The sequence below is a fragment of the Rhincodon typus genome, chromosome 18, assembly GCF_021869965.1.
Source record: "Rhincodon typus isolate 14 chromosome 18, sRhiTyp1.1, whole genome shotgun sequence".
Lineage (NCBI taxonomy): Eukaryota > Metazoa > Chordata > Chondrichthyes > Orectolobiformes > Rhincodontidae > Rhincodon > Rhincodon typus.
In genome coordinates this window covers 28954096-28974561 of record NC_063349.1, presented here as the reverse complement: position 1 = coordinate 28974561, position 20466 = coordinate 28954096, and the positions used below count along the sequence as shown (strand labels likewise).

Genomic DNA, 20466 nt, shown 5'->3' with positions numbered 1-20466 from the left:
CGGGCCTAGACCCTTCTTCAGAAAATTTTCTGAAGAAGGGTCTAGGCCCAAAACGTCAGCCTTCCTGCTCCTCTGATGCTGCTTGGCCTGCTGTGTTCATCCAGCTCTACACCTTGTTATCACAGTGATATATTTCTTAGTCGGGTTGGTATGTAACTTGGATGGAAACTTGAAAGGTTTGGTCCTCTCATACTGCCTACCCTTCCAGGTATTGGGGATGCTAATTTGAAAGACACCATTAAAATAGCCTTAGTGAGTTGCTGCAATGTGTCTTGTAAATGGTACACTGCTGCCACTGTGCATGTGTGTTGGAAAGAGTGAGACTTCAGGCTTATCTCTGCTCTGGTGCCTTTTGGGGCAGATAGAATGGAATTGAGCTAGTTAGGGTTCAAGGCAATGAGATTTGACAATTTAGAATTGAGGAGAGCTGCTCAGAAGTTGTGTTTTATATGCTAGGTCCCTTTCAAAACATCCTTTTCACTGCATATTTTAATGACATGATGTTAATTCAGTAAAGTCTTGTAAGCTTCACAGTTTGTGATTTATTTTGCCTTCAAGTGTCAGCCATTCTAAACGCACCAAATTAAATGAGTAAAATCAACGATTAGGAAACCGTAAAATTTGCATTCTACATTTATAAATTCACAAAAACATGCACTTTGGTCACCGGATGCCTATTCCAATCTCATTATCTCTGCGTAATGTTACTGGCATAGGTGTTGACTCACATAATTGGCTATGTCATTATTTCTAACTTGGCCTTTATATCTGGTAAAGTTACTGACTGGAATTTCCTTTCTCCAAGGAGGTTTTATAGAAGTGCTTTAATTGTAACTGCGCTTTGAATAATAATACAGGTGCCGTAAGGGCTAATGCAAATGAAAATTAACTTATTTCACTAGTTCATGAACTTGAGTAGTGCCTCAAAATGAATCTATCTTTTCATTCTGCAGAATAAAATTGCCTTTTTATTTTAAATTTCATCAAGTAGGAGAAAGGTAGAAAACTTCTATGTATGTAGCATTTTATTATGTGTTCAGTACAAACCAAAGCACCACAATGAATGCCTTGATGTAGAGCTGTTAAGTGAAAAATTAATATTGGAAGAACTGTGGGGTGTTTTTACTGGACAATGTATTAAATTCTTGCACCAAACAAAAAACAAAGAACTGTGGATGCTGGAAATCTGAAGCAAAAAACAAATTGCTGGAGAAATTCAGCAGGTCTGGCAGCAACTGAGTTCTGAAGAAGGGTCTCTGGACCCAAAAGGTTAACTCTGCTTTCCTTCCACAGGTGCTGCCAGACCTGCTGTGTTTCTCCATTAATTTCTATTTTGTTAATTGAAGTCTTGTGTTGGTTTAACACTTGGTCCAAAATGCAGAAGTCCTATGATAATGAGCTTTTAAAAAAATCACAAGCAAAATACCTTCTGTCAAGTTTGCTCAGTTAGCGCCACTTTCAGCTCGGAGCAAGAACTGTGTGAAGTCAGAACTGATTGCAAATCTTTTGTCACATTATTTTTCAGGTACTGCAGTATCCGACATTTCATTTTCTGGCATCCATAGGCCTGAGCTTAGCTGAACATTTCCTGTCTATATGCTATCCTATTGAAAGTTCTGCAAACCCTTGCTGAGCTACATTGCTGTCAGTTCCACAGTTCCTCAGGTTGAAAATTTCTTCTAGCTAAATATCGGAAGGAGTGATATTATTTTCTTTTGTCCATGCCACAAACTCCATTCAGTATTCTCCACTCTAGCCCACTCCTGGCACACTGTCTGAGATTGAACCAGACCTGTCAGAATGTTGGTGATCTTAAAATGTACTTTGGCCATGATATTTTTTGTAATTTGCATTGTTTTAAAAAGAGAGGCCCAAGGATAGGAGTTTGTGCTATGAGATTTTCTTAAAAGGTCAGAAAGCCATTCTGGAACAATGACCTAATTGCATCAGTTCCAAGAAGAGATGTGACTGTAGTCAAGTACCTAGTAGATTCCAGTGGTTTTAATGGAGAAGATGTTTATACTTTTGACTTTATGACAGGTAGTGTGAACATATTAAGCCATTAGTTTTGCTTTGGCTTTAGCTCTGAAGCAAACAAAAGTTGAATTCAATAGGGAAAAAGGTTCTCTCTTTGCAGATTTTATTCTGGTGCAATTGAATTCAGTGCCAACCAATTTTGCTAACCATGTTTTGGTGAGGCTACTTCTGGAATACCGCGTACCACTTTGCTCCCTGAACCTACACAGGGACATAATTGGACAAGAGATGAAGCAGCAAAGGTTCATTGGAATGTGATGAGAGGGTTGCCCTGTGATGAGAGAATTAGGTCATTGGGTTTATTTTGTCTGGAGTTCAGAAGAATCAGAAGTGATGGTGATCTCACTGATACTTAGAAGATCCCATGAAAGCCTGAAAAGGTAAGTGCTAAGAATTGGTTTCTCTGACTAGTGTTTTGGAACTCTGGAGCATAGTCCGCAGGACAAGAGGTCAATTAATTCAGATTGCTCAATTGATAATTATATTAGGGCTGAGTTAAAGATCTTTGGAGCCTAAGGAATTAAGACATGTGGGGATGGATCATAAAAGTGGTATTAAGGTCAAAGATCAGCCAGAAACTTATGGAATAGTAATGTAGGTTCAAGGGGTCTTAATCCTCTCTGCCTCTCCAGTTCATCTTAATTCTCCACTTATTCCTTTATAATGCTTCTTGAAACTTATTCCTTTCACCAAGTGCATGAATCCTTCCTGAAATGGCTCAACGTTAAATATTCCATCCATTTTTGTTTGGGAACTGTACTCAAAAATTCATTGTGACATATTAATGTGTTGAAGGCATTACACAAATGAAACTGTTGTTCCCTTTTTCATGTTTAAATCATTTCATGATCCTTGTCCCTCCCTATTTGTAAACCATATCTTCATTGCCCAAATTCTACATCATTTTGAATCTGGATATGTTGCTCATTCCATTGCACCATTAGTGGCCGCACTTGCTGAAAATTCCTCCACAAATTTCTATTTCCCCAACTCTCTCTTTTCTTAGATTTCATCCCTTTGTTAAACTTTTGACTACCCCTCCTAATGTCTCTTTTCCAACATTCATCCATTTTTCTGTGATATACATCTGTGAACTACCTTTGGAAAGGTTTTGATGTTGTTATATAAATGGAGGTTATTGTCGAATATATTACTCACGTTGGCACTTGAGTTGACTATTGAGGAATACAACATTTGTGGAGATGTTGTACCCTTAAGTACTGATTTGCTGTTGTGTACAGAACAACAGTGACAACGCTGACCTTTCAAAGTAAATTATTGGTAGTAACATAGTTTGGGATAGCCTGCCAATGTTGTAAGAATTGACATTTCTATTGGCTCAGCATTGGCCTCTTACCTCAATTGTTGTACTGATTCACATGTGACAACTGCAGAAAATAGATAACTAAGTTTAACCTAAATGATTTCTTTGAGCAAAAGTTAATTGGAAAACACTTACATGAAAATGATTATCTGCTGATGACCTAATTTTCCTCAAAGCAAGTAATAGTTCCTCCATCTGTCTCAAGCTACCAATCTATAAGAGGACCAAACGTTGTAGTTTCTGCAATAAAAAATAGTTAATCCTGTTTTTAGCTGTGTCATTCTTTAATGACTTTAGTTTTATGTGTACCACTTATCCCTTTTGGCCAAGGGAGGAGGAGAATCAAGGGCCAATCAGCCCATTAGTCTGCAGTCTTTTTCTTTAGTTATTGGAATGTAGATGTTGCATTTAAATCAGGAATCCCTGTTGCATTAACTAAAGCAGCTGTGACAATTTTATGGGGTTTCTGTTACAGATATAATTTCAGATATTCTTGGCTTTTGTGTTCTGCATTGTCCCCATGGGCATCTATCGCCCCCCCCCTGCCATTTATCAAACTGTTTTCATTTGCCTACTATGTGTCTTCATGGGATGATATTGTCTTTGGAAGAGAGAAAATAGTACGTTGCATCTGATTTTAGGAGAACTTTCTGATAGTGCCCTTTAAGTAGTAAAATGTCGCAGGCAAATTTTGTTTGATCACATTAAATCATATGGAGATGTAAGTCATACGAAAACGTAAGAACAGATCACCACAAGAAGCAGTAGGCTTTGAAAGCAGAACAAAAAGATGGAAAGGTTTAGGGACAGAAGTCCAGATCAGGGATCAGGCAGCTGAAGATAGAACTGTTAGTAGTGGGCAATTAAAATGCCAAATGGTAGTATTTGTTGTGTTACTACTGATACCAAGTAATATTAATAATACATGTTCTTTCTTTACAGTTTTCTTGTAAACTAAAAAGAATTGAAACTTTTTATAATGCAAAGTTGATTTTGTATCTTTTATGTAATATTACAGAATTAAATAAACAATAATAATCTACAACTTAAACAAAAATATTTTATTTTAGTGCAGCATATTTGGCATCAATATCTTTAATGAGTGTCCAGTGTTGACAGACCCTGGTCTATTGACATCATAAAATTTGTACTCATTACAGCTACAGACCTGCTGCTTCCAATACTTCTGCAATATGGCTTTCGTTTTAAACCTGGCTTGTAATTTAAATAATAAAATCTTGTTAGTTACTTGCAGTCTCATTATCCATCAATGTGCTAGATTTGTCAGTAGCTTGTGAATGACACACATTTTAAAGGAATAAATTTTTAATTTATTGAGTGACAACATGTGCTATTTATATTAGGTAATATTTCCTTTATTTGTTTCCTCATAGCATTTAATAGCATTGTGTATTTTTGTCATCTTACTTCACAAATACTGTAGCACTCACTTAATAAAAGTACTGGACTTTATTTAATGTTACAAATTCTGAATGTGTAAAGCTTTGGTTCTTTCTGCTTATCCCTTCCATCAGAGAAACAATAATAATAACTTATATTTATTTGGCACCTGTAATTAAATAAGACATTCCAATACACAGCAGTGTTACAAGTCCATAAGAAATAGGAATAGGATTAGCCCAATCGATCCCTTGAGCCTGCCCCACCATTCAATAGGATCATGGCTGATCTGACATACCTCATATCCACTTTGCTGTGATTTCCATGTAATCTTTGATTCCCTCGACTGATCAAAAATTTATCTATTTCAGCCTTAAATGTACACAACTCTGTCCCCACAGTTCTCTGTGGCAAGGAGTTCGAAAGACACTCAACCCTCTGAGAGAAGAAATTCCTCTGTGTCTCAGTCTTAAATTGGCACCCCTTGTTCTGAGACTAAGCCCTCTGGTCCTAGACTCTCCCATGAGGGGAAACATCCTTTCAGCATTTACTCTGTCCAAGTCCCTTAAGAATCCCATACATTTCTATGAGAGCACTTCTCATTCTTCTAAACTCCAGTTACTAGAGTCCCAACCCGTTTAACCTTTGCTCGTTAAAAAAAATCCCCTCCATATCACAAATCATCCAAGTGAACCTGCTTCTCATATCTTTCTTTAAATTAGGGGACCAAAACTACTTATGATACTCCAGATCTGGCCTCACTAGCACCTTGCTTAAGACTTCCCTACTCTTGTACTTCAACCCCCTTAAAACAAGGGTCAACATCCCATTAGCCTTCCTGATTACTTGCTGCACCCGTACGCTAGCTTTCTGTATTTCATGTGCAAGTACACCTAAGTACCTTTTGTGTTGCAGCTTTCTGCAGTTTTTCTCCATTTAAATAATACTCTTCTTTTGTTTCCCTCTAAATTGAACAACGTCACATTTCTCCCGTTATACTCTATCTGCCAAGGGGAACGGGACTTGCTTGACATCACGTGCAGAGTTTTTGACAATCTCATCTATGAAGGTAGAATACTTGAGATGAGCTGAAAGGTTCTAAAGGTATGATTGAAGGTTTCAGCAGCAGATGAGGACAAAGTCAGTTCATGTTGAGGAGTGGAAGTCGGTGGTCTCAGAGATGGCAAGGATGAGGTCAAGCTCTTCTTGGTATTATGTGATTCCAAAGTTTTGGAAAGATTGGCATAATTCCTGGCTGTTGCCAGGGAGAGGGTTGAGTTGGTAGCAAGGACCAAAGACACTGATTTTCCCCGTATTTCATGCAGAGGAAGTTTCTGCTCATCCAGTATTGAATGTCAGACAAGCAGGCTGCAAATGTTTTTGTATTCATTCCATAAAACCTACAAGCTGAAGTATGCCATTCAGCACATCTGGTCAGCTCTGCCAATCAAGGAAGTCCTGGCTGATCTGATCTGATTGTCATGTTAAGTAGCCTCACAGCTGATCCAAGTCGGCCTCTCTACCTCTGCACTCACAACCAGTAAAATTAAACGGTTGAAGACCCCCAATAATTATGTCAGTGGTTCCTAACCAGATTTTCAAATAGTCAATCTTGGACTTGATGATTAATTAATTCCAGAACTGCTTTTGTTTATGCTTTAAACCCATAACATTTATTTTCAACCCCTAGACAAACAAACACAGTTAAGGGACAAATAAATGAAAATAACAAATCTTTCCAGATTACTGAAATGGCTTTCACAGTATGTTTGTTTTTTTCAGAGGCATAGGTGTGGACTCATTGATTTGCTTTTCTGTAACATTGATCAGGGTCATCTTGTCAGCTCATCCAGGCAAAGGCAACAATATTTCTTCCTCAGCTTTCTACTGTTTGGGCTTCTGGAAGCTAGTCTAGCAGATTAGGCAAAGAGTTTTCAAATCTTCAAGCTGTCTTGTCAGCAGCCCAGCTTGTCTCCCAGAAAATAAAGTTTAAAAAAAAATTTCATTTCTGGTTCCAACCTGATAAACTGATCATCTCTTCCCATGGCCTCAATTATCATTCAATGACGGCTATCCGCTTGAACATAGGGTCTCTTCCAGAATTGCCGGAACCAATTCCCAGGTGCGGACCTCATTAATAGCCAACTTCTGCTAGCTGTTTAAACACAATTCTCTTCCCGGGTTCATTGTATCTGTTGGAACAGCTTTAATCAAGAATTAGTCTGCAATTAACCTCCAGGCCTGGCCTCACCAACTAGCAAAGCTTGTTTGGTCTGTAGTTTTCCTTTTATCACAAGCTGCCCTGAAGTCCACAAGGCATTTATAGCTCACAGTTCCCAGTTCACAACTCCAAACCAAAATTGATAAAAGAATAAAAATTTAAAAATCATGAAAAATCAGTGAGGGTTCTAACATAGTCCTCAGCTCCACTTTCTTGTCTGTTCCCTATAATGCTTGATTCCCTTACTGATTAAATATTCCATCTATACCAGCCTTGAATATACTTAAAGATGCAGCTTATAAAGCCTTCTGTGGTAAATAATTCTATCTGAGTGTCCATCAGCTCCCACATGTATCTGCAGGAATATATCAGCCATCCTGCCATCAGTATTGTATTTTATTTAATGTATTAATTACACGAGAAGCTCCGCTCTTTACATTTTATTGTAATTATATTTTTCAAACAGCAGTATCAATTTTATAGTTAAGATATTTTTAAGAAGGGAGGGAGAGAAAATAACTAAAGATATAAATACAAACTGAAGACTGTACTTCAAAGACTAGAAATATTTGCCAATCCTATTCAACAATCAGCTGCCTTCCCTTCACTTGCATCATGTTGTGGTTCATGACACCAATTGTCACCAATCTGCTGCCAGTCTCATTAAAGATAATCCTTTCAATCAGTGTCTTCTATCCTCTTCTACACATGTCTTGCTTTAAAGACTTTATTTCTTGTGATAAACCTTATGTGAAGGATCTCTTTTCCCCCTTTGCCAGAATTAACCTCACTCGGGCGAAGTGTCCTCTCACACTAGTTGAGCTCCTTAGTTAGGGCATAGTCCTTCATATCATAGAACCCCTACAGTGTGGAAACAGGTCATTCGGCCCAACAAGTCCACACTGCCCCTCCGAAGAGCATTCCACCCATTCCCCCACCCTTTCCCTTTAACCCTACATTTCCTTTAGCTTATCCACCTAACCTACACACCCTGGACACTACGGACAGTTTAGCATGACCAGTCCACCTAAACCGCACATCTTTGGACTGTGGGAGGAAACCGGAGCACCTGGCAGAAACCCATGCAGACACGGGGAAAATGTGCAAACTCCACAGAGACAGTCGCCCGAGGGTGGAATCAAACCCAGGTCTCTGGTGCTGTGAGGCAGCAGTACTAACCACTGAGCCACCGTGCCGCCCTTATTCGTGGGCTGTGGGCATCACTGGCTGCATTAACTTTATTGTACATCCCTATTTATCTTTGAGAAGATGGTGCCTATTGAATCACTGCAGTTTCACTATACCACATTGCTGTAATGAAGATAGTTCCAGGATTTAACCCAGCCACAGTAGTTCCAAGTAAAGGTGAGAGGCAACCTGGAGAGGAACTTGCATGTGGCAGTTTTCCCAAGGATCTGCTGCTCTGCACCTTCTAGATGGTAATAGGTTTGTAAGGTGCTGTCTCAGTAGCTTTGATGAATTTCTGCAGTTCAAGTTGAAGGTGGTACATAATGCCATTACTGTGCATCAGTTGTGGAGAGACTAAATGTTTATGAATGTGGTGCCAATTAAACAGACTACTTTGCCCTTGATGTTGTCAAGCTACTTGAGTGTTGGAGCTGCAGGCAAGTGGTGAATATTCCATTACCATTCTGATTTGTGCCTTGTAGATGTTGTGCAGTCCTCAGACACAATGTTCCTTCTAATTTTCTTACCAGCTGCAAGAGCCTTTGAGGCCTTTGCGTGGCAGCTACTTGTGGGGCCAGAAGTCATTGCCATGATTGGCGTGCCAATGCCAATTGCTGTGCATGGAACATCGAGAGTGGCTGCATGCACATGTGCAGCTGAGAGGGAATGTTGTTTGGAGAGTCATGCAGTAAGTTGCTCACTATAAGATTCTGACATTCCGATCTGCTCTTGCAACTACTATATTTATATAGTGAATCCAGGTCAGTTTCTGGTCAATAGTAACCCCCAGGATTAGTTAGTGTGGGATCAGTGTGGGTAATGCCATTAAATATCAAAGGGCAATGGTTAGTTTCTCCTATTGGACATAGTCATTGCCTGACACTTTGTGGCAGTTGTTAGTTGCCACTAGTCATCTTAAAACTGGATATTGTCTGGGTCTTGCTGCATTTGGGCATAGATTTCTTTGGATATAAGCATTGCTTAAATGTTGCATAAATGCTGAAAGTAGCGTGATCATAAGTTAACTTCCCCACTTTTGACCTTGTGATGGAGGGAAGGCCTTTGATGAAACAGCTGAAGATTTTTGGGTCTAGGACATTACTCTGAGGTACTGCTGCAGGGATGACTTGGATCTGAGATGACTGACTGCTGACAACCATAACCATCTTTGATTGTGTCAGGTATGACTCCAATTCCCCCTGATTTCTATTGATTCCAGTTTTCATAGGGCTTCTTGATGTCACACTTGGTCAAATGCTGCCTTGATGTTAAGGGCAATCACTCTCCATTCTACGCTGCAGTTCATCTCTTGGGTTGACCTTATTTGAACTGATGGTGAGTGGCTCTGGCAGAATCCAAACTGAACATCAGTACACATGTTATTGCTAGGCTGCTTGATACCACTGTTAATGACTCATTTCACCATTTTTTGGTTGACATTCAAGAGTAGGCTGATAGGTGATAATTGACTGGATTAAATTGAATCTGTCCTATGAGTGGGACAGGACATACCCAGGGATGATGACGCACTTGTCTGGGATGTAGTTATACTCAGGATTTTATTCTGCAGTGTCAGGATATTGCTTGACTAGTCTGTGAGATAGTTCACCCAATTTTGGCACTAGCCCCCAAGTGTTAGTGAGGAAGACCTTGCAGGATTGACAGAATTGAGTTTACTATTGCCTTTTCCAATGCCTAGGTCAATGTTGGGTTTTGTTTCTTTTAGCGGATTGATACAACTAAGTGGCTTGCTATGCCATTTCAAACAGCAGTTAAGAGACTCATCAAGGGATGAGTTGAACAGGAAGAAGATTGGCAAGATTGACTGCCAGTGAACACACTGGGAGAGAAGAAGAAGAGAGTAGGATGGAGCATTTAGAGTTGCTGCTTCTAATGAGCCAGTGCTAAATGCCAGAAGAGCACATCAAAAGATGCCAAGAGATGGAAGCTATAGGCAACAGAGCAGGAAAGTTAAGGTGTACAAAAGGGTAGGGTCAGGGAATTGGGAGGGTTGAGTACCAAAGAGTGAAGGAGTGAAAGAATACGAAAAAGAGCAATAGAAAAATGCCTAGAAAGACTAAACAGAAAAGAAGAAAGACAAGAATTGAGTGATGGAGATAACACTGTGTGGAGCTGGAGGAACACAGCAGGGCAGGCAGCACCAGAAGAGCAGGAAAGTTGATGTTTCGGGCTGGGGTCCTTCTTCAGAAATGAGGGAGGGGGAAGGGGGCTCCGACATAAACAGAGAGAGGAGGATGGGGCTGGGGAAGGTAGGTGGGATGGTGATAGGTGAGTGCAGGTAGGCAGTGGTGGGGATTGGTCAGTGAGGTGGGAGGAGTGGATGGGTGGGAGAGAAGATGGACAGGTTGCCTCCGGTCAAGGAGGCGGGGATGAGAGGGAGAGACGAGGATAACCAATGTCAACTTTCCTGCTCCTCTGGTGTTGCCTGGTCTGCTGTGTTCCTCTAGCTCCACACTGTGTTATCTCTGACTCCAGCATCTGCAGTTTTTACTATCTTTAAGTGAGTGATGGACTCAGGTCTGGAACAATAGCCAAAACATGCAAATAGGTAGACGGAAAGCTCAGGTCACATCTATGTAATATATAAAAAATGAGGATATATAAAACATGACTATAGTTGGAAAATTAGCGAGACTTTTGAAAATAAGTTAACCTAAATTAACTTATTTAGAATTTAGTCATTGGAAATGAATCTTTAAAATGGTATAGATTAGTAACTATATAAGATAAAGTTGCAAAACCATGTGAAGGAATAGATGAACCAAGAATTCAGAAAGAAGCATGAAACACTCAAACAGAACCTTCTTTAATCCCAGTTGACTTGCTTTCAAATTCTGCAGAACTCACTGCCCTTGTTTGACTAATGCCATGGGATTTTGTACATCTGTCTGTCCAGGTAAATAGACCGTTGCTTTTGCATGTCAGCTAAAAGTGATAATCCACCTCTTGTTCAATGGTAATTCGTATTTTCTACCTCATCTTTTAAATAATGCTACTGTTGTGAAAGGCTTTATGCACCTCACCACATTGCAGTAAAATTTGCATTTTCTAATTTTAAATGGAGATTAGAAAACTAGTCTTGCGGTTAGTACTTCCTGCAGTAAGAATAGTAGACTAAAAAAGTGGAGGAGGTATTCAGTGTTCTTAATCTTTTCAGGATTGTGTAAATATTTCCACATCCATTTAGGGGTAAAAGGAAGTCAAATGTTTCATTTTGTTTTGAGGAAGTTTAAAATAGACCTTCATGTTTCTGTGGGGAGGGCTTGAAGGTAGGACAGGAGATGCAAGCATTGTCAGTGGTCCAATAGGTTCTCACATTTGGGTCATTTTCCCAAAGGTTGGTCATGATCAGAGCTCTAGTGTGGCAGCGATAGGTAGCCAATCTGCATAATTAATTCCTTATTTGTGTACTGGTTGCATCTTTGCCAGGATCTTTCCAATGGCAGATGGTTCATGCACTGAGAGCCAAACCCAGGAGGAGGCAACTCCCTTGAGGCTGGCCTAAAGATCACGAATTTACACTCAACTTCTTGCATGAGTTGCACGCCTACAGCTGCACTCAGCAGCCATCCTGTCCCTTCAACATCCACCCCCAACCACATCCACTGACCCCAAAGATGTGGCCACCATTTTATTTATTAGATTGATTACCTCTTTAGAAGGTATCTCTATGGGCACTCTTAAGAGAGAAATCAGGAACACAAGGAGCAGATATGAGATGGCATTGGTAGATAAGGTTAAGGATAATCCAAAGAGATGCTATAAATACATTAAGGACAAGAGGATAACTAGAGAGAGGTTTAGGCCTCTTAAAGATCAAGGTGGTCGCCTTTGTGTTGAACCCCAGGAGATGGGAGAGATACTAAATGAATATTTTGCATCAGTGTTTGCTGTGGAGAAAGAAATGGAGTCTAGAGAATGCAGAGAAATAAACTTTGATATTTCAAAAACAGTTCACATTACAGAAGAGGAAGTTCGGGAGGTCTTAGAGAATATAAAGGTGGATAAATCTCTGGGACCTGATCTAATGTATTCCAGAACATTGTGGGGAGTAAGGGGGGATATTACGAGATCCCCTTGCAGAAATATTTGCATTATCTATAACTACAGGTGAGGTGCCTGATGACTGAAGAGTGGCTAATGTTGTACCTTTAGTTAAAAAAATTTGTAAGGAGAAACCGGGGAATTATAGACCTGTGAGTCTGTCTTCGGTTGTGGGTAATTTGTTGGAGGTGATTATAAAATATAGGATTTATGGACATTTAGAGAGGCAAAAATTGATTAGGGATAGTCAGCATGGTTGTGTGTGAGAAAAATCTTGTCTCACCAACTTGGTTGAGTTTTTTGTGGAAGTTATCAAAAAGATTGTTGAGGGCAGAGCGGTAGATGTTGTTTATTTGATTTTGCATGGTAGGCTAATTAGTAAAGTTAGTTCACATGGGATTCAGGGTGAGCTTGCAAATTGGATACATAATTGGTTTAACAGCAGGAAACAGTAATGGTGGAGGGTTCCTTTTTAGACTGGAGGCCCGTGACCAGCAGTGTTCCACAGGGATTATTTCTGGGCCCTCTTTTGTTTGTCATTTATATAAATGATTTGGATGACAATATGGAAGGCATGGTTAGTAAGTTTGTGGAGAACACCAAAATTGGTGGCATTGTAGACAGTGAAGAAGGTTTTCTAAGATTATAAAGGGATCTTGATCAAATGGGTCATTGGGCTGAAAAATGGTAGATGGAGTTCAATCTGGATAATTGTGAGATATTGCATTTTGGTACAACAGACAAGGATAGGGTTTATACAATTAATGGTAGGGCCTTGGGGGTGTAGAACAGTGGGGCCTAGGGATGCAGGCACATATTTCTTTGAAGTTTACATCACATATAGATAGGGTGGTTAAAAAGGCATTTGACATGCTTATCTTCATTGCTCAGTCCTTTGAGTATAGGAGTTGGGAAGTCATGTTGAGGTTGTACAGGACATTGGTGAGGCCTCTTCTGGAAAATTGTGTCCAGATTTGGTCGCCAGTTATTGGAAGGATATTGTCCAGCTGGAGAGGTTTGGAAGAGATTTATTGGGATGTTGTTGGGTATGGAAGGTTTGAGCAATAAAGAAAGGCTGGATGGGCTGGGACTTTTTTCATCAGAGTGTAGGAGGTTGAGAGGTGACCTGATGGAAGTGTTATGAGAGGTTTAGGTACAGTTAATGGTAGTTGTCTTTTCCCTAGAATGGGGGATTTCAAGAATAGGGGGCACATTTTTACAGTGAGAGGAGAGAGATTTAGAAAAGACATGAGGCAAATTCTTTACACGGCATGGTGCGTGTGTGGAATGAATTTTCTGAGGAATTGATGGATGTGGGTACAATTACAATGTTCAAAAGTACATGAATAGCAAAGGTTTGGAGGAATATGGACCAGGAGCAGGAAGGTGGGACTAGTTTAGTTTGGGATTATGTTCAGTATGGACTGGTTGGACTGAAGGGTCTGTTTCCATGCTGTATGACTCTCTGACTATATACTGTATAAGTGGTTGGCTCTGGGTAAATCTTCTAAGCAGGTGAATAACACCCAGCAGTGGTTGGAATTTAGAAATAGCTCCAACTTGCATCATGCGTATTCAGCATTTAAGATGGGTGAAAACTTACAATGCATTATCTTCCCCAATTAGATGTTTCTGAAAACAAATAGAAAGCAAAATCTGTTTTGCACGAAGGCAGATTTCTGTTATTACATTTTCTCCATCTGACCTTTCAGCTATTGAGCATCAGTTACGTTTGTGACCAGACCAATTATCACATTAGTATGGAATTGCAGTCAGTGGGATCACCACAAAGTTACAGTGATTGCAGTGGTTCTTGATTGGGAGCCAAATTGATCCAGATTGGATGTCAATCTGGAGGATTTTCTTGGAGGTACTCCCAAATGGCTTCATCACTAGAGTAGTTGCTGACTGGCTGAAGGTCTCCTTCAATGAACGCAAGCAATTCTTGTAAAAAAGATATGTCCTGCTATAGTCTTTTTTTAACGTTTAGATGCTATGCCCATTTTGGAATTAAATTGATCTGAAAAAAACTGATGATGCTTACATGCATTCTCAAGGAGAAAACAAGTTCTACCAGTAGAGGGCAGCAAGTTCTCATTATCACAACAATTGTGTAGGTGGTTTTATATGAATACGCCATTTGGACATATTTTACATGTGGGAGTGCAGTGAGAATACTTCTCCCTTCGATAATGCTATCCTTATAATTTTGCATGATAACAATGAGAATGAAATTCACAGAAGGCAAGTTCACTCAAAGCTTAATGAACAAATAAACTACATCATGGCCTATAGAGAGCAGGAAGGTATGGAGCTTTGTACTGACTTAATGATTTCATTGGAAACAACAACAGTGCTTCTACAAAGCACTTCAGCACTACACGGAAGTGTGAAAAATCAGCAGGGACCCCACTCCTGCAGTCATGCGAATCCAAATAGAAAATTGTCAAGTGAGGACAGTGATAGCCAAAGTGGGGATTATTTTTTTACAATGCATCCAGTACTGCTTTCCAGATTGATTGATTTGTTTTTAGTCTAATAGCAAAGAAACATTCCACTTTTTTTGTTCAAGGAATTAAAGTGAAGTAAGTAACTGATGTTGTGCAATTAATGAAAAGAAACTGAGGGTTCAGATGAATAGAGACCCAGGGATTCAAATGCAAGGCCTATGAAGTTTTACTTGTGGGAGTATAAAACTACAAAAGTGAAGTTGTAATTGTGAATTTATTAATAATGTTGGTTACACCACTATTAAAATATTATGTGCAGTTTGGTCACCCCATTGCATAAAGTATGTTAAAGCTTTTGAGACCATTCGCTACTGATTGTGAATCCATGGTTATGAAGAAAATCTTGAAAAATGATGCTTCTTTTCAATGGAGCAGAGAAAGATAGAGACAGATGTTGAAGTAATTGAAGAAGTTATAGGTTTTTTTAAGTGAGCCATGAAATAGTGCTTCCTGAAGGAAATTTCATTCCCCTCGGGCTATTAACCTGACCTGATAGTGAGGAGAGGGGCTAGGAGAAATCTCTCTCATGTTGAAGCATGCCAGTCTTTTAACCCCTGGAATTGTGAAATTGAGAGGACGGCTTTATTTAAGGGAAAATTGGGTAACTGTTGAAACAGAAAGAGATACAAAGCTATGGAGACAGCATTGTGCAATTAAATGTTTAAATACTGGAAATTTATATGATTCGAGATGATGAAATATCCTGCTGATTGGGACATAGAGAACATTCTCTTTATAAGGGTATGAAGGACTCCTGCTGCTTCTGGAGCTGTTGCCTAGGTTAATGCTCGAAGTTACATAACATGAAACAAATAAGTAATACAATATACATAACACAAATAATCCAGCTCCCAAGACCACGCCAGTTTTCAAAGATCTATCAATATATCCAACTTCCCACTTCTTACCCTGTCACCTGCACGTGTTGCAACTGTTAAGCAATACTGGGCTGGGAGGTGCAAGACTCATAATTTGTTTTATTTCCATAAAGTTTTACCAAAGCTATGCTTTGGTCTTATAAGTAAAGTGTTCTCAGTTCCCATGTTTGCAATGGGACAGCTTTAACATTGGCATCTTGATCTTGAGTGACATTTTTGGTTTTTACCACCTCCAATGAGTTTCTGATCCCTGCCTCATTATGAACTGTCAAACTAAATGCAAGATTTCCAGCACCAGGAAAGAAAAAGTTGGAAGCACAGTTATCCCAAAAATATTTAGACCCATCTAACCACAACCTCGGAACAGACTGACCGCTTGCCTCTTGCCTATTGATGCATGGTTCTGAGACACCTGGTGCAAGGTTAAAAATAAAGGAAAACTCATTCAATGTTCAAAAAAAGTGCACTTTTTTTCAAAGTTTTAATTAACTCCTTAATAAAGTGTATTTCCTAATGCATATTTTGTTTCATTTACCCAGGTGATATCAGAAATGACTTGTACGTAACACTGGAGAGAGGAGAATTTGAGAAAGGAGGCAAGAGCGTGGCCAGGAATGTAGATGTTACCATGTACGTTTTAGATAGTGAGGGACAAATCCTAAAGGTAAATGATGCTTTTTTTATTCTTTATTGAAATTTTTGAATAATTCAAGAGCGATATTTTGCCAGTAATACCCGACCTCAACAGAATGCATTTTGAGGTAGAAAAATGTTATGTATCAAGACAATTAGACAGGCTTTTCTTACATTTTGTGCCCATCATTTTTCCATCATGTCTCACAGAAGAATCCAACTACCTCCTAAAGGAAGGGAGGAAGGAAGGAAGAAACAAGCACAAAGAACAAGGAGTAGGGCATTCAATCCCTTACATCTGTTCATTCGATTAGATCATGACTGATCTACACTTTTCCTCTTTACAAGGACATAAGAAGTTTGCAAGGGATAGAGATAGGTCAAACAAGGGACAAAACTTCAGACAGTGTTTAATGTGGGAAAATATGAGGCCATGCACTATGGTAGGAAGAATCAAAAGGCAGACTATGATTTAATTGGAGAGAGACTCCAATAAAGTACTACACCGAGGGATCTGGATGTTTTTGTCTGTGAAAGACCAAACATTAGCATGCAGGTGCTGCAAATAATTAGGAAGGCGAGTGGCATTTTGGTCTTCATTTCTAGGGGGTTAGAGTTTAAAAATATGTTAGTCTAGTTATAGCTGTACAAGATGTTGTTGAGGTTGCACCTGGAGTGCTGTGTACGGTTTTGGGCCCTGTATTTATACATAGGAACATAGAAAATTGGAGCAGGAGTGGGCGATTTGACGCTTCAAGCATGCTCCATTGTTTATTATGTTCATGGCTGATCACCCAATTCAATAGTTCACTTTTCCCCCATACTTTTTGATCCTTTTAACCCCAAATCTTCCTCGAAATCATACAATGTTTGGTCTCGGCTGCTTTCTGTGCTGGCAAATTCCACAGGCTCACCACTGTCTGGGTGAAGAAAGCTCTTCTCACCTCAGTGCCTAACTGGTTTACTCCATGTGCTTTGATGGTGGTCCTGGACATGCCTGTCATCAGGAACATCCTTCCTGCATCTACCCTGCCTTGTCCCTTAAAAAAAGGATATACTGACAACAGAGGCAGTTCAAAAGAGATTCATGAATAAAGGGTTGACTTATCAAAAATGGCTAAACAGGTGAGACATTTATTCATTAGAGTTCAGAAAAATGAAGGGTGATCTTATTGAAGCATACAAAATTCTGAGGGGACTTGTTAGGGTAGATGTTGGGATGACATTTCCACTAAATGAAGGAATAAAGGAGAAAGAACCAAGAACAGTAAAGCACAGGAACAGGCCCCTGGGTCCATCAAGCTTGTGCTGACAAATGACACCTATCTAAACGAAAAGCCCTTTGCTTCTATGTGGTCCGTATCCCTCTATTCTCTGCCTGTTATGTGCCTGTCAAGCTATCTCTTAAACATGGCTATTGCATCTGTTTCTACCACCTCCTCTGGCAGTGTATTCTGGGTACTTACCACCCTCTGTGTAAAACAAAAACTTGTCTCTCACATCTCGTTTAAATTTTCCCCCTTTCACCTTAAACCTATTTCCTCAAGTAATTGACAGGTCTACCCTAGGAAAAAAGACTTTGAATATCCATTCTATCCGTGGCTCTCATAATTTTGTAAGCCTCTATCAGATCGCTTCTCAGCCTCCGACATTCAAGTGAAAACAAACCAAGTTTGTCCAATTTCTCCTCATAGCTAATACCCGCCAAACCAGGCAACATCTTAGTAAATCCTTTCTGTACCCTCTCCAAAGCCTCCATGCCCTTCTAGTAGTGTAGCAACCTGAACTGTAAGCAATATAGCAAATGTGGCCTAACTAGAGTGCTATGATTTGCCAATTTTTATACTCCGTGTACTGACTGATGAAGGCAGGTATATCATACACTTTCTTGACCATCTTGTCCACATGTTGTGTCTTTCAGGGAAGTGTGGACCTTTTTGCCTAGATCCCTCTGTATGTTAATGCTTCTGCCATCTCCTGTATGTTCAGTACCCCCCCACCCTGCATTAGATCTTCCAAAATGCATCACTTTGCATTTGTCTGGATTAAATTACATCTGCCATTTCTCCATCCAAGTCTCTAGCCTATTGATATCTTGCTGTATCCACTGGTAACCCTCCTCACTATCTGCAGCTCCCTCAATCTGCAAGCTTGCTAATCAGACCACCTACATTCTCCTCCAGATCATATATATAAATAAAAAACAACAGGGGTCCCTGTTCCCTGTGGAACACTATTGGTCACAGATCTACAGTCAGAAAAACACCCTACCCTCTCTCTTCTATGACCAAGCCAGTTCTGTATCCAATTTACCAGCTCATCACAGATCCCATGTGACTGCACTTTCTGTATCAGCCTGCCATGAGGGACATTGTTAAAGGCCTTTCTCAATTTCATGTAGACAACATCTCCAGCCCTGCCCCCACAATCATCTTTGTCACTTCCTCAAGAAGCTCAAATAGGTTTGTGAGACATAACCACGCTGCCTTTCACTAATAAGTCCTACTCCTGCTGCAATGTTTTATGTTCCTTTGTTCTCCATCTCCCCATCTAGTTTCCACAATCCTTACTATCCTTGTTTCAATAAAAGTCTATCATTCTCATCTTTGAAATGTTATGCTTCCCTAGCCTCTGCACTGTTTATGAAAGAGTTTCAGATTTTGATCGTGGCCAAATGCTTTTTAACAGCACCATTGAATGGCCTGTCTTAAATTTCAAGGTTATTCACCTCGTTCTGGACTCTCTCAGCTGCAGAAATAGCTTATCCATATTCTGCCAAACCCTTAATTATTTTAATCATCCCAATTATACCAATCCTTAATCTTCTGCATTTAATCAACATAAGCCTTGTCTGTACAGCCAATTTCTATAATTCACTTTTAGTTGCCGTATTTTTCAGGTGAATCTATGCTATATTTCCATTAAGGCTTTTATACAATTTGTGAGATGTGATGTCTAGGATTCAATGGAGTGTTCTAGAATTCTGCACAACTACAATATATCTTTGACCCTTTAGATACCGGCCCTCTTACAACAAAAGCCAACAATCCACTGACCTGTCAAGTTGTTTTCTGTTGCTGTCTAGTAAGTTTGAGATACCTGCACTTGGACTCCAAAATCACACTCTCTCACTGTTCACTCACAGTTCCTAGATTTTTATCCTGTTTATAAAATTATATAACTTTCATTAATCTGAAGTGCATTTTGCAGATTGAACATTTTTTTTCTTATTCACTCAATCTATCAATATCCTTTTGTAATATTTTGTACTCATCTACATTACTTACTGTATCAACTATCTTAATGTTATCAACAATAATTAGAAGCACAGCTCTATCTTCCTTTATGTAAGTATTTTTTGTATATAGTGAAAAGTTGTGTCCTCAGCCCAAACCTTGGGGCAACACAAGCCACATTCTGCTTCTGTGTATGTAACATTGCCTTTGTACTCTGTCTCCTAACTAATTCTCTGTTCAATACAATAGGCTGCCTTCTTTTGTTTTAATGGTTGCTTTTATTCAACTTTGCCTTTTGGAATGTCATATTAATAAAATCCACAGGCACTACCAATTTCACCGCATTTGTCAAGTCCTCAAAAAGCTCAACCAAGATCATGAGATTTGACTTAGCCTTTCTAATCAATTCATATATCCCTAATACTCAATCACATTGTCCATAATTATCAATTCTATGAATAACATTAGACGAGTAAGTCTATAATTTCCTAGGTTACCTCTACCACCCTTTGTAGTGAGGTGCCATTGGCAATAGGAAATCATTAGATCCTGATGATTTGTCCATCCTTAGTAACGAGTTTTGTCGTTGACATGGTTTTTGCTATATTGGTTCTAGTTTGTCCCTTGATTTACATTAGTTTTCCTTGTATCTTTGGTATTTTATCTTCATATTATTCTGAAAAGAATAATATGAAGTAGCTATTTGGTAAATTTTCCATTTCCTGATTCCCAATTATAGTCAACCTGCCTCTGATTAAGGTACCCATGTTAATCAGAGTCATTGTCTTTCTCCAACTGTGTTTATAAAACTTTGAACATTGTTTTTGCTACTCTTCTCCAGCTTTTTCTTATATTTCTTCTGTGCTGCTTTTGTAACTTTTCTTCGTACGCTTTTGTTGATTTTTATATCGCTTCCAGTCTGGAGTATTGCTATTGTTCCCGTACTTTCTTTTCATACAAGTCTTTTAGTTAT

The 20466-nt window shown here is 39.4% G+C and overlaps 1 protein-coding gene across 5 annotated transcripts in view; it reads left to right on the top strand.

Moving 5' to 3' along the window:
* Positions 1 to 20466, top strand: part of LOC109917580 (dedicator of cytokinesis protein 4) — a 410977-nt gene that overhangs the window by 220934 nt on the left and 169577 nt on the right. For all 5 annotated transcript variants that reach the window (XM_048607674.1, XM_048607672.1, XM_048607673.1 and 2 more), the window contains one exon: positions 16164 to 16288. In XM_048607674.1, the coding sequence (XP_048463631.1) occupies positions 16164 to 16288 (125 nt within the window). The remainder of the gene's footprint in view (positions 1 to 16163; positions 16289 to 20466) is intronic.